Raw genomic sequence first — 14,575 nt, 5'->3', positions numbered from 1 at the left:
CCTCCGTGGGAGGCTGAAATTGAGAAAGGAAATGGAGACAGACGGTCTGAGAAGAACGACTAAGACCTCAGAACAAAAAACGGCCAGTCCAGACAGCAATGTATAAGTTGTCAAACTGGCGCGAGGGAATGACTCCCCACCTCTGACCTAGTGGACTTCCTGCACTAAGGAAGGGTACGGTGAGAGAGTTCCAGGGCATGAACGAGTGCCATGCTGACCCCATTCCCGCCCCTTCCAAAGTCCTTTGAGCGGCCGGATGCTGCGGCGGAAACGGCGGGCAGCCTTGCGCAGACTTTCCGGTCAGTGAGACAGTCGGCTTCCGGTCATGCCTTGGCCCTGCCCCGCCCCAGCCGCCGAATCTGACGGCCTCCCATTGGCTGTTTGGAGCTGAACTACATTTCCCAGCAGGCCATGGAGTTAGGGTGGCCGCACTTGGAGTGGTGCCAGTGCGTCGTGGAGGACTGCAGCCAGCTTACTGCTTTCTGTCTCCCAGGCACAGCCACAGAGAGGGCGCGGCTGCCGCCGGCTTGGCTTCTCTCCGCCCCTGAGAACTTCGCCGGCCAGCCACGAGCCTCGCTCTCTTAAAAGGAGACTGCTCGCTCTGAGCGGGGAGACCAGGCTTCCGCACCGGAAACAAGGCACCGGTCGTGACGCCACGGCTGCGGAGGCACCCGGCCTCCCAGAAGGCACCGCGTCAGGGTCGTCCTCCTCAACTGGCGGCGGCGCGCACGAATAGTTGCCGGCGGTCCGTGGGGACACACCGAAGTGTGAGGGGAGGGCTTGGCCTCTGGCATCTAGCTTTCCGGTCTCTCCCGGAGCCTGGGTATGTGAGCCGTCCCAAGGAAGGCTCTGGGGGGGTAGAAGCCCAAAGAGGTGAGGGGCTTCGCGAGGGTGGGATCGTGGCTGAGGCAGCTTCTGGGGAGAGCGGAGCGTAGTCGGTTACTGGGGGAGCAAGGCCAGGTAGGTAGTCTGGCGCACGCCCCGGTTAGTGCTACCGGATGGGCTTTGTGATAAAGGTGCCCCCTTGGCCTGGGGGAGAGGCCCCAGAGTAGGCCTGGCCCAGTGGGCCCTCGTGGGATGACCCCTGCCGTTCTCAACAGGGCTTTAAGGAGGTCACGTGTGGTCACCTCATGCGGCCTTGTGTTTGCTCCCTTGGAGAGTCGTCAACCGCACCCCCGAAGGACACCTGACAGAGTTCTGGTCTGAGGGGTGCAATAGGGTCAGATTCAATGACCAACCAGCTTCTAAGCAGATGTCCTCAGAATTGGACCCCAGATTTTTCTTTTAACTCATTGCTCTTTCACAAGCATAAGTTAAACTCCTTTACCGAGTGGAGTTTGCACTTCGTATTTCTCAGGAGACTGGCCCTCGATCTTCTGCCTGCTGCCTTTGCTTCCTTCTGTTGGCCCTTGAGGTTTGGGCAGCCTTTGGTTTTCATTCTCAGGGTCTGTCTTTCAGCCCTCTTAAGAGTATCCTGTTCGGGGACCTTGCGTTTCAGTTGTTTTATCTCTACTCCAGCTGTCTTTCCCTGCTCGTTTAGATCTCCTGTGGTCTCACTACTACCCAGGCCACATATTGGAGTGTAGTCATGTCCTGCTTGATCTTGTGGGTAATCTATGGTTTCTCTGTTTGCAGCTTGGCTATTTGGCAGATTTCCTTCAGTAAGAGGTGGCTCCGGAAGCCCCCAGAAACCAGTGTGGTCTTTGGTTGCAAGGCATGATGACTGCAAAAGTGGTTCCTATGCCTCCAAAGCCAAAGCAGTCCTTTATACTAAGAGTTCCACCAGATTCTAAGCTGGGCCAGGACCTACTTCGAGATGCCACTAGTGGGCCCAAGACCATCCACCAGCTAGTTCTGGAGCACTTCCTCACCTTCTTACCTAAGCCAAGCCTGGCCCAGCCCAGTCAGAAAGTCAAGGAGACTTTGGTTATTATGAAGGATGTGAGCTCAAGCCTTCAGAACAGAGGTGAGAAGCATGTGCTTGTTGCACTAGAAAAGAAAGGGGTGGAAGTAGGGGCTGAGATGGGCTTCCATGTTAGTAATGAATTCAAGTTAGGATGGTGTTTATTGAGAAAGGAGTTAATTTAATAAGTTGACATGCTAGAAAGAGGAAGTACTTTTTTCTCAAGCTGGAGCCTGAGTGATATACTGGATATGTGTAAGGCCATAGAATAATCGTGTGTGTCTTTCTGTAGTGTCAATTTTACCCAAACATTCTGGGGGAAATATCTTTTTAGGATAGAGAAATAAGATGAATGATCAAGTTGATTTCAGTTTGTCAGATTTTAGAAATTTTCTACTTGCTCTGGGCATCTTCACTCCTTGCCTTCCTCCCATCTCCACCTCAGGAGCACTGTGGGGGAAATTTTGAAAGATTCTTTGGGGACTCCTCCTTTTTATAATGAAGAGACCTCATATAGGTTTGAGATCCTAGGATTTATAGCTTGAATTCTGTCAGGGCTCACAGGAGCAGAAAGGACCATGAGTTGTCTGCCAAAAGAGTAAGGACAGCTCAGCCTCAAGGTATGGGTACAGTCTCTGTATTAGAGTTATGGAGTTTTTCACTAACTACAGCTTCCTCTCTCCACAGTGCATCCTCATCCTTTAGTGAAGCTTCTGCCCAGAGAAGGAGTCCAGCAGCAACAGGAGACACCTTCTCTGTGTTTGAAAGCTGACCTTGAGGTGGGTTGAGTCGTATTCACTGAATGCATCACCTTCCCTGATTGGCCAGTTCGTGTATGAAAACACAATCTTAGGAGTCGGTCTCCTTGAGCATTTTTCTTGTACTTTTCCTCTGGCTCCTCTCAGCCTGGCTGTTCTGTATGCACTGCACTTATGTGGGATTTATAGATCCCTTTTGGCATACTTTTCCATAATCTTTGTGTGTCAGTCTTTCTTACCAACAGGGCTGTCAAGGAAACTCAGTTACTGAGAGGAAAGGGGCCTTTTGGTCTTTCAGGAGTTGGCGGTCTTTGAGGATTTGAATGTATTTCACTCCCAAGAAGAATGTGTGAGCCTGGATCCTGCTCAACAGTCTACCTCAGAGAAGGAAGACAGTGACGTTGGGGAGATGACATTACTGGGTAAGAAATCAGGTCCTTTGTTGTTCAGGTTGTATGCTGTAGGAAAACTGTCCTTCATTTCTTGAGCTTTTGAGGCACTATTCACACATGCTAAGCATACATGCACATACTTGTTTTATTTTTGTTTTATCCCACGTGGCAGAGCCTAGCCATAGAGCTCCAGCTGTAGGTGGCCATTTCCCTTATATTTTGGGGGAAGTGAGGGGCGCGGGGACTTCTCTTGGTAAGAAAGACCTACAAACAGAAAATGTAGGCAAACTGTTCTGAACCGACTTTTTGGATCCTGTTCTCACAACAGATATATTTTGAATTAGTGTTTTCATTGGACACATGAGTAATTCTTTTAAGTACCTCCTCATTTTTTTTGATGTTAGTAGATGTGAAACCTAGTAGTATAAGTGAAAATATATCCCACTATGATGAAAATAATGTCTAACACTTAACAAGCCCTTATTTGCTATTACTTCCTATGCATTAGTCCAAGTACACTCCCTTTATTATCCCACATACTTCTCACAATACTATTGTGGGATATAGGAATTACTACTGTTTTACAAGTGACAGAACTGAGACACAGAGGGGTTAAGAAATTTGTTAAAGGTCACACAGCTATACGTAGAGGAGCAGGGATTTGGATTCATGGAATCTAACATCAGAATTTGCAGTGATGGCAGAACTATGCTGTCTGCTGGAGCATTTCTCACAATTTTGTATTTGAATTCTCTATATGGTTGGTGAGTGGGCATTCTTCATTGTTCTCATTTCCCAATAATGGTAGACAAGTGTCCCCACTGCTAAATATGAACTGATCTGGCAGCAGTCTCTCTATAATCTGCCTAAACATGCTTTACCTTTTCCCTAGAAATGTGCTGCTACCTAGAAGTAGATGCCCTCACAAATGTCTTTACTGAGTGCCTAATACTTTTTCCTTTACCTTCAGTGCTGTTTGCTTCTGAGGCTGAAGTTGAGCAGAAAGTAGGTTTTCGGAGTTGCCTGGGGTGATAAAAATCCATTATGAGTGTTCAGCTCTTAGCTATGTTATACTGTATGGTCAGGGGTAGTGGTACATAATGAGCCTAGTTAATTTCTCACAGATTGCTTTATGTAATATTATTTTAGAGAAAACTGTAAGATCATATTTATTACACTAACTTTTTCCTGTGTCTTGGGCAAAGCTAGCATTTATTTTTGGTGTCTGGCTGTGGGTATGTTGCCAGCTCAAGGAACACTTTGGCCATGTACTTTGGGGCCCTGAGACCCAATCCTTACCCTACACTCCCTGCTTCCTCCACCCATACCCTGAAGCTGATGGCTTAAGCTTAGAGTCATTTACCAACATTTCATAAATGCTGCTTATTTCTTCATCAGGCAGTGTTGGGTTCTGGAATTGATATTCATCAGGTTATAAATATACATACTACTCCATTCCTTCCTTTCATGATCTTCAAATCTGGTTTGTTGTAAGACAAGTCATTCACATAAAAAGATAAGCAAGGTGAAATTTTTTTATAAGTATAAAGAGCTATCACAAAGGTTGGAGCAGAATTTGGATCCAAGAGCAGACCTTGGAAGAAGGTGGATTTGATTTTAGCTGAGATTGAATCCATGATAGGAAATAAAATGAAGTTATTGTCTGAATATTTGGAAATTGGGGACTAGAGCTCAGGTGTAAGTATGTAGAGATTTGGAAGTCATCAGCTTTCCAGGTGATTATTGAAATAGTTAACATCAGTTTTTTTTTTTTGTTTTTTTTTTGAGACAGAGTCTCGCTTTGTTGCCCAGGCTAGAGTGAGTGCCGTGGCGTCAGCCTAGCTCACAGCAACCTCAAACTCCTGGGCTCGAGTGATCCTTCTGCCTCAGCCTCCCGGGTAGCTGGGACTACAGGCATGCGCCACCATGCCCGGCTAATTTTTTTTTTTTTTTATATATATATCAGTTGGCCAATTAATTTGTTTCTATTTATAGTAGAGACGGGGTCTCGCTCTTGCTCAGGCTGGTTTTGAACTCCTGACCTTGAGCAATCCGCCCGCCTCGGCCTCCCAAGAGCTAGGATTACAGGCGTGAGCCACAGCGCCCGGCCAACATCAGTTTTTGTAAAGGGAAAAGTATAAGGGATTGAATATAGTGGAGACAAGAATCAAAGAAGACCAGCCTGAGCAAGAGTGAGACCCCATCTCTACTAAAAATAGAAAGAAACTATCTGGACAACTAAAAAATATATATATATATATATGTATATATATATATATATATATATGTGTGTGTGTATATATATATATATATATATATTTTATATATATAAATTAGCCGGGCATAGTAGTGCATGCCTGTAGTCCCAGCTACTCGGGAGGCTGAGGCAGAAGGATTGCTTGAGCCTAGGAGATTGAGGTTGCTGTGAGCTAGGCTGACAGCCACGGCACTGTAGCCTGGGCAACATAGTGAGACTCTGTCTCGAAAAAAAAAAAATCAAAGAAGAGTCCTTAACATAGGAGAACAGAGAATATGTGTCTCAGTCCAAGTGAACCACATAAAGATAAATAGGGTTAGCATAGATTTTGCTTCAGTAAACAAACATTACCAGTAGTTTACCGGAATGTGGAACATGTTTACATTCAACCAAACATGTAATGAAAGTCTCAGTTGTTGTCAATATTGTTCAATACATGGTACTGTGAGACTTTACATTGCAACTGTATAGAAAATTTGAAGTGACAGCATGATTAAAATTTCACTTATGAGTAATGATGTTGAGTAACTTTCTACAAGTTTATTTTTCATTGGCCATTGCATATCTTGTTTTTGGGGAAGTACTTTTTCAAATTGTGTGGGGGGGGCAGATTAAACAGATTCTCAGTGAGATAGTTCTTAAAACTGCTCTCTGATGTGATAGGAGAATATACCTTTTCAAGATTGATGAAAATTAACTAAATTCTATGTAACAAAGAAAGACCGAATTAAAAAAAAAAAAAAAAGAAAGACTGAATAGATTTCATAGAGTAAAATAATATGATAGTACCACAATGTAGTACAACTGGAAATTACTAATGAAATCAGAAAATAAAAGTTCCTTCTACCTGGAAATTTTAAAACTTAACCTTGGTCAAAGGGCGGGGGGGGAATAAAATTGTATAATTTTTTTAGAAAACAGTATCTGGTCAACCCTCCACATACATGGGTTCCATAACCAACCATGGATTGAAAATATTAAAAAAAAGATAGATGGTTGCATCTTTACTGAATATGTACAGACTTTTTTTTGTCATTCTCTAAATAATGCAGTATGATACTATTTATATAGCATTTGCATTATATTAGCTACTATAAGTAATCTAGAGGTAACGTAAAGTATATGGTAGGTTGTGTGCAGGTTATATGCAGATATTACATCATTTTACATGAGGGATTTGAGCAAATGAAATTTATTCTAGTAATGCAAAAATAACTTACTAACTTAGCTTGAACTGTTAAGAATAGAGAAAATAGCAGAAAACTATTAATTATATCTTATAATGAAAAGGAGAAAAATCCTTTGATTATTTTCATAGTTACTGAACAGGTGTTTGATAAAATTCAGACCTCTTCTCCATAAAAACATTTAACAAAATAGTAATTAGTGGATACTTCCTGAATAGGGTACTTATCCTTTCAGCCAGCATTAAAAGTATTTCTTTAATGGGAAGCACTGGGAGGTATTCCCACTAAAATTAGGAATACAACGATGAAGCCCGCTGTTACTACTACTGTTTAGTACTATGTTTCAGGTATTAGCCAGTGAAATTAAATGATAAATTAAACATATAAGGATTTGAGAGAAAGATAGAACTGCCTCTATTACATATGCTATAATTATGTAGCTGGAAAACCCTGGAGAAGTCTGAAAACTTACAAATAATAAGAGTATTCATATTCAGTAAGGCGATGGGATTTTATAAACACTTCTAAAAGACCCAAAAGTAGATTTGAATGAATGCAAAGAAATACCATGTTCTTGGCTAGGAAGACTTAACATCATAAAAAGGAGTAATGTGTCCCCAAGTGTATTTATGAATTTGATGAAATTCCTCTAACAATATTAGCAGGATTTTTCCCCTGAAACTAGACAACTGATTTCAAATTCTGTTGAAAAAACAAATACAAACAATTAACCAGGAAAATTGAAAAGGAAGAGCATTGTGGGCAGGAGAGGAATTCACTCTGCCATGTCTGCAAGCAGCCTAGAAAGCGTCCTTAATTAAAACAGCATGAGAACAGATCGACCAATGGGATGGAATAAAAAGTCCAGAAATAGTTTGAAACACACACGAGTATTTAATATGTGATAACGTGGGCATATTAAGTCATCAAGGTAAAGAAGGACTTTTTTTTTTTGAGACAGAGTCTCACTTTGTTGCCCAGGCTAGAGAGTACCGTGGCATCAGCCTAGCTCACAGCAACCTCAAACTCCTGGGCTCAAGCAATCCTCCTGCCTCAGCTTCCCGAGTGGCTGGGACTACAGGCATGCGCCACCATGCCTGGCTAATTTTTTGTATATATATTAGTTAGCCAATTAATTTCTTTCTATTTATAGTAGAGACGGGGGTCTTGCTCTTGCTCATGCTGGTTTCCAACTCCTGACCTTGAGCGATCCTCCCGCCTCGGCCTCCCAGAGTGCTAGTATTACAGGCATGAGCCACCGCGCCCTGCCAAGAGGGACTTTTTGATAAAAGATATTGAGACAACTGAGTAGCCATTGGTGAATTGGTACTTTACTTTGTATACCAAGAAGAACTCCAAATGGATCAGAGATTTTAAATGTTTAAAACAAACATAAAAGCACAATTAGAAAATATGGGTGAATTCCTTTAAAACCATGGGATAGGAAGGGTTTTATTTATAATTAAGACTCAAAAGCCCAGAAGCCTTGAAAGAAAAGATTGATGATAGATTAAAATACATAAAAATTAAAAACTTATACATGCCAAAATAAGAAAGAAATTTATAAACAAATAAATACAATAAATTGGGGAAATGTTTGCAACTCATATCAGGCAGAAGCCTAATCTTCCTAATTTATAAACATCTCTTAGAAATAGGGAAAAGAAAGACTACAATAAATTCACTAAGACAAATTACCTTTAAAGGTGAAAAGATGTCCAGTTCTACTCAGTTAGGAATGCATATTATTATTATTATTATTATTTTTTGAGACAGAGTCTCGCTTTGTTGCCTAGGCTAGAGTGAGTGCCGTGGCATCAGCCTAGCTCACAGCAACCTCAAACTCCTGGGCTCAAGCGATCCTTCTGTCTCAGCCTCCCAAGTAGCTGGGACTACAGGCATGCGCCACCATGCCCGGCTAATTTTTTCTATATATATTAGTTGGCCAATTAGTTTCTTTCTATTTATAGTAGAGACGGGGGTCTCGCTCTTGCTCAGGCTGGTTTCGAACTCCCGACCTCGAGCAATCTGCCCGCCTCGGCCTCCCAGAGAGCTAGGATTACAGGCGTGAGCCACTGCGCCCGGCCAGAAATGCATATTATTAAATAAACCTCTACTGAGTTAACATTTTCTGCATGTGTCAGATTTATAGAAATTGAAAACACATTGATGGTGAGGTTGTTGGGAAAAGCTGTATTCCTGGTGGGAATGCAAAATGTTACTGTCCCTGTGTGTGTGAATTTGTAACTACTTAGGCTACAAATGTATCTGACCTTTGATCCAGCAGTTCCATTTTTGGGAATTTTACTGGCATATACAGCAACAGAACACATTCAAAATGATGTACAAACAAAGATATTCACTGTGGTATTGTTCATGTGGTAAAAACACAAGGTTGGAAACCTTCCAAGTGTGTGTCTGTAGGAGACTGGTTGAATATGGTGTGTCCATGCATCATACCATGATAAATCTATGCACTGGCATATTATGATTAGAAAAAGCAAGTAGTTGAAATATACCTAGTATGCTACCTTACCTTTTATATAAGAAAGGGCAAGAAAAGGTATCACCTAAAAAGACAACAGAATAATAAAAAGAAACTTGTAAAAACTATAAAAAGTAGAATGAATAGAATGGATGGGAACAGGTGTTGGAGTAAGGCATCTCAGTATATATTGTCCCATGTTTTGATTTTGAGTCATACAAATGCATTAGCTATTAAAATTTTAATTTTAAAGATTAGTACACTAAAGGAATGTAAAATATATTCATTGACACTTGCAGGAAAATGAGAAATATGAGTTTTAGTGAATTCTCCTTAAAACAAATATTTAGTTCTTTAAAATCAATGTAACCTAACATTTATAACTTATAAAATACTGTTGGTAATTTCTTAAAACTGAGAACAAAATGAAGAAACCTAGTACCACTAGCAATATCATTAACTAAATTTCCTAAAGCAATAAAATAAAAGGGGATGAAGACCAATAAATTTTAGAAAGGGAGGGGACTAAAATATTTGTATTTAGGAAATCTAAAGGGATCACTAAAATATTACTATATCTAATAGTTTTTTGTTTTTTTTTTTTTGAGACAGAGTCTCGCTTTGTTGCCCAGGCTAGAGTGAGTGCCACGGTGTCAGCCTAGCTCACAGCAACCTCAAACTCCTGGGCTCAAGCAATCCTACTGCCTCAGCCTCCCGGGTAGCTGGGACTACAGGCATGTGCCACCATGCCCGGCTAATTTTTTTCTCTATATATTATTTGGCCAATTAATTTCTTTGTATTTATAGTAGAGATGGGGTCTCACTCTTGCTCAGGCTGGTTTCGAACTCTTGACCTCGACCATTCTGCCCGCCTTGACCTCCCAGAGTGCTACGATTACAGGCGTGAGCCACCGTGCCTGGCCTATATCTAATAGTTGTAAAGTAAACAGGGAATAAATATATATCAATAGCATTCATAAATAAATACAAAATAGTGAAAGTTCTCATTTAGAGTGACAATAAGTAGAGGAGTTAACAAGAGATTTTTTTGTTAGCTTTCTGGATGATGGGGGGAAAATATTTTATTGGTAAATGTAAAAGAAGATTTTTATTTATTTGTTTATTTGAGACAAGGTTTCGCTTTGTTGCCTGGGCTAGAGTGCAGTGGCATCAGCCTAGCTCACAGCAACCTCAAACTCCTAAGCTTAAGTGATCCTCCTATTTCAGCCTCCTAAGTAGCTGGGACTATAGGTGTACACTACCATGTCTGGGTAATTTTTCTGTATTTTGTAGAGATGAGGTCTTGCTGTATTGCCCAGACTGGTCTCATACTCCTGGCTTTGATGTGGTCCTCCCACTTCAGCCTCCCAAAGTGCTAGGTTTACAGGTGTGAGCTACCATGCCTGGCCTAAAAGATTTTTAAATAATGGAGAGACAGAGTTCTAAATGGGAAAACTAAAGTCATATAAAGATATTGGTATCCTTTAAATTTATTTATACTGTAAATGCAGTAAGACTTAAAATTTTTTGAAAAGATGGAAATATTTTGGCTGGTCTTATAAAACTAGACATGTTATAACCCTATAACTAAAATTGTCGTACTAGTGAAACATAGCCAAAATATAGCCCAATTGTGTATAAGGCTAATATAAACCTTTCAAAACAAGGTGAAAATGAGACTATTATAAACTATAAAAATAAGGTGTAGAAGAATGGCCAAAAAATAGCAGAACTTTGTCAGATCCTAAAAGACTGATTTTTTTTTTTTCTGGTTTTAAGTTGTGGAGTTAAAGAGGAAGACTTCAATTAAAAACTATTGTCCGGACGTGGTGGCTCATGCCTGTAATCTTAGCACTGTGGGAGGCCAAGGCAGGAGGATTGTTTGAGCTCAGGAGTTTGAGACCAGCCTGAGCAAGAGCAAGATCCCATCTCTACCAAAAATAGAAAGAAATTGGTCAGCTAGAAATATATAGAAAAAATTAGCCGGGCATGGTGGCACATGCCTGTAGTCCCAGCTACTTTGGAGGCTGAGACAGGAGGATTGCTTGAGCTCAGGAGTTTGAGGTTGCTGTGAGCTTGGCTGATGCCATGGTACTCTAGCCTGGGCAACAAAGCCAGACTCTGTCTCAAAAATAAGAAAAAAACCACACTATTATTTGAATCAATAATGATTGACAAGGCTAGGCATGGTTGGCTCATGCCTATAATCCTAGCACTCTGGGAGGCTGAGGTGGGAGGATTTCTTGAGGTCAGCAGTTCAAGACCAGCCTGAACAAGGGTGAGATCCCGTCTCTACTAAAAATATAAAAATTTAAAAAAAAGAAAGAAAAAAAGTGATTGACAAAGAGATTAACATCTGTAATATATAAAATTTATATCTCTTAACCCAATAGATAAATTATTTTGCATCATCAAAATGCAGGCTAAAACTACAATGAGAAACCATTTATATCAATTAAATATTTCTAAATTTAATGCTGGCAAGAGTAGGTAAAATTGATATTCACATGTTGGTGGTTGTGTTGAAATTGCTATATCTGTGGAAAGCAGTGTGGAAGTTCATATCAAAAGCTGGGATAGGCCGGGCTCGGTGGCTCACGCCTGTAATCCTAGCTCTCTGGGAGGCCGAGGCGGGCGGATCGCTCGAGGTCGGGAGTTCGAAACCAGCCTGAGCAAGAGTGAGACCCCGTCTCTACTATAAATAGAAAGAAATTAATTGGCCAACTAATATATATAGAAAAAATTAGCCGGGCATGGTGGCGCATGCCTGTAGTCCCAGCTACTTGGGAGGCTGAGGCAGGAGGATTGCTTGAGCCCAGGAGTTTGAGGTTGCTGTGAGCTAGGCTGACGCCACGGCACTCACTCTAGCCTAGGCAACAAAGCAAGACTCTGTCTCAAAAAAAAAAAAAGCTGGGATAAAAATTGACATATCTTTTGACCCAGCATTTTCATTATCCAAAGGAAATGATTTAAAGAAATAATATAAAAGAAAAATCTATTGGTGTGAAACTGCTAAATCCCACAGAGATTCACATTTCAGCTTCAGGATCAGCCCCATGTCTGAGTAGTTGATTTGAAACCTTTCCTTTATTCTCAATCAATTGTTCGAGTTGAAGGGTCCCTTGTCACACAGGTATGTTCACAGGATACTTGATTTTCACTTTGTTACCTACTTTTCATAATCTATTATTTCATATACTTTAAAAAAATTATTTTGTGAAAGAGAAAAGCCTATTAATCATGAGTAGACAGCCCAGATTTTCACAAAATATATGCACTTCTCTAACTACCACCCAAAAGTGGCTATTCCTAGTACCCCAGAAATCCCTCTTGTGCCTCCTGCCCAGTCACTACTCATCCTTTTCCCCAAAGAAAAACACTCCTGACTTTTATCAGTTGTGGTGATCTCTTTAATGGTCAAATAATCTTTTGTGTGAATATGCTATACCTTCTTTAATTTTGGTCATTTGAATTGTTTCTAGTTTTTCATTGTATAGGATACTACAATATTATTCAATGATTATAATATTATTTAATATCATAAAAACCTGTAAGCAGTTCATCTTGCCATTCAGTTACTAGGCTCCTAAAGACAATGAATAGTGTCCTTTATGATTTATGTTCTTTATCCCCTAGTCCTTAGCTGAGTGCTCTACACAATATGCACTTGTTGAGTAATTGGTACCTATGGAGAACAAACATTTGAAGTCTTTCAGTGCAATCCCACTTTTTTTTTTTCAAGTGAGAAGAGGATTGTATGCTTTTGCATGGTAGGGAATGGAAAGATTTATGAATCATGTATCCCACCTTCAGTAAGAATGAAAGAATGTTGATGACGGTATCCACCAGTACTCGGATTTCTGACTTTCAAGGTTTTTGTGTCGTGAGAAATCTGACTTGTTTTTTCCTGCCTGGTGTTGTCATATCCCTCAAAATTTATTAAATTCTCTCTTTGTTTCAGCAGTCAATGACAGTAATCCTGGGAGTGATGAACTTAAGGAACTAGTGGAGAATGAAGAGAGTAAAGAAAAGTCTTTAGATTGTGATGAAATGGATTGTTCCTTGGTCTCTGAGCAACCTCCAGATTGCCAGGAAGAAGAAAAACTAAATACATCTGTTCCAAAGAAAAGGAAAATGAGAAATCTTTTAGTTACCATTGAAAATGATACCCCACTAGAGGAACTCTCAAAATATGTGGACATCAATGTTATTGCACTTACTCAAAATCGGAGAACAAGGAGATGGTATACTTGTCCATTGTGTGGGAAACAATTTAATGAAAGTTCTTACCTTATTTCCCACCAGAGGACTCATACTGGAGAAAAACCATATGACTGTAGTCACTGTGGGAGAAGCTTCAATCATAAAACAAACCTCAATAAACATGAGCGAATCCATACAGGAGAGAAACCTTATTCCTGTTCTCAGTGTGGGAAAAACTTTCGTCAAAATTCTCATCGGAGTCGCCATGAAGGAATCCACATAAGGGAGAAGATATTTAAGTGTCCAGAATGTGGGAAAACCTTCCCCCAAAATGAAGAATTTGTGCTTCATCTGCAGAGTCATGAGGCTGAGAGGCCATATGGTTGCAAAAAATGTGGGAGAAGATTTGGTCGGTTGTCAAACTGTACCCGGCATGAGAAAACCCACTCAGCATGTAAGACTCGAAAGCAGAAATGATGTTAGGACACGTCTTATGGTCCTATCTGGACATGAAAAGTTTCATAAGGAATTCTGAATTCCCAGGCTGCCTAAAAAGATACAGACATGTGAAAACCTCATTATTGCCAAAATTGGATAAATACCAATCTTGGCTGAAACCTCAACTTGTTAGAAAATTCACAGGGAAGGAAACATCTTTAAGGGCTATACCTCAGTTAGCATCTAGGCTTTTTGAACTAAGGAACTATCTTTTGTGAAGCACGAGAATGTATAGATCACAGATCCCTATCCCAAAAAAGACTTTTAATATGAGCGTGGAGTCTGTTTACTTGCAAGCTGAACAGAGTGACTCATGTCTATTGAAAGTATATCCATTTCCCCTTCCTCCATGGGAATTCATACTTGAAAAGTAATCAAAGGTCCTTATCTGTAACTGTGTTTGCCTGAAAAAACCAAACTACTGATTTGTTAAGCCAACAGCTTCTGATAGCAATTCATATAACCCTCTTAGAACACCTGTTAAGTCTTGAGTGTTGAAAGGAATTGTTTACTTTAGAATACAGGAAAACTACAGCAATTGAATGTCTCACTTTTATTCCTATGTGATCTAACCTAATGATAAATTTCAATAACATTTGCAATTTGTGGTGAAAATTGACTGCTTTACAGAAATCCTTTCCACAACATAATTTAAAGGTGTCTGCTGTTCTTACTGTTTTGTTCAGCTGTTAATTTCTCAAACGACTGTGTCATGCCTCTCCCTTGTAGAAGGAAGTTTGGCCCATCCAGCCCCACTACTAGAAAAGCTCTTCACAATCTTGTCCCTCTGTTGAGCCTGGATCTCATGTGCTGGGAAGGAAACCCAAAGAGCCTGGAGAGGAGGGGCAGACCTACAGGCAGGAAAAAGTTGGCTTGCATCCATGTCTGGTCA

The 14,575-nt window shown here is 40.7% G+C and overlaps 1 protein-coding gene across 2 annotated transcripts; it reads left to right on the top strand.

The window, feature by feature from the left end:
• Nucleotides 1-359: 359 nt before the first annotated feature.
• On the top strand, nt 360-14,298 carry ZNF200 (zinc finger protein 200). Of its 2 annotated transcripts, none has more exons than XM_012743872.3 (5): nt 360-823; nt 1,636-1,966; nt 2,591-2,682; nt 2,960-3,083; nt 12,947-14,298. In XM_012743872.3, the coding sequence occupies exons 2-5, from the start codon at nt 1,717-1,719 to the stop codon at nt 13,660-13,662; spliced, it is 1,182 nt and encodes a 393-aa protein (XP_012599326.1). In that variant the 5' UTR covers nt 360-823; nt 1,636-1,716; the 3' UTR covers nt 13,663-14,298. The 2 variants fall into 2 exon arrangements, with proteins under 2 accessions (XP_012599326.1, XP_012599323.1); XM_012743869.3 differs by having other exon boundaries at nt 12,944-14,298.
• The last annotated feature ends 277 nt before the right edge of the window (nt 14,299-14,575 follow it).

Source organism: Microcebus murinus, chromosome 19 (assembly GCF_040939455.1).
Source record: "Microcebus murinus isolate Inina chromosome 19, M.murinus_Inina_mat1.0, whole genome shotgun sequence".
Lineage (NCBI taxonomy): Eukaryota > Metazoa > Chordata > Mammalia > Primates > Cheirogaleidae > Microcebus > Microcebus murinus.
The sequence above is the reverse complement of the archived record's forward strand: the minus strand, read 5'-3'. Positions and strand labels throughout refer to the sequence as shown.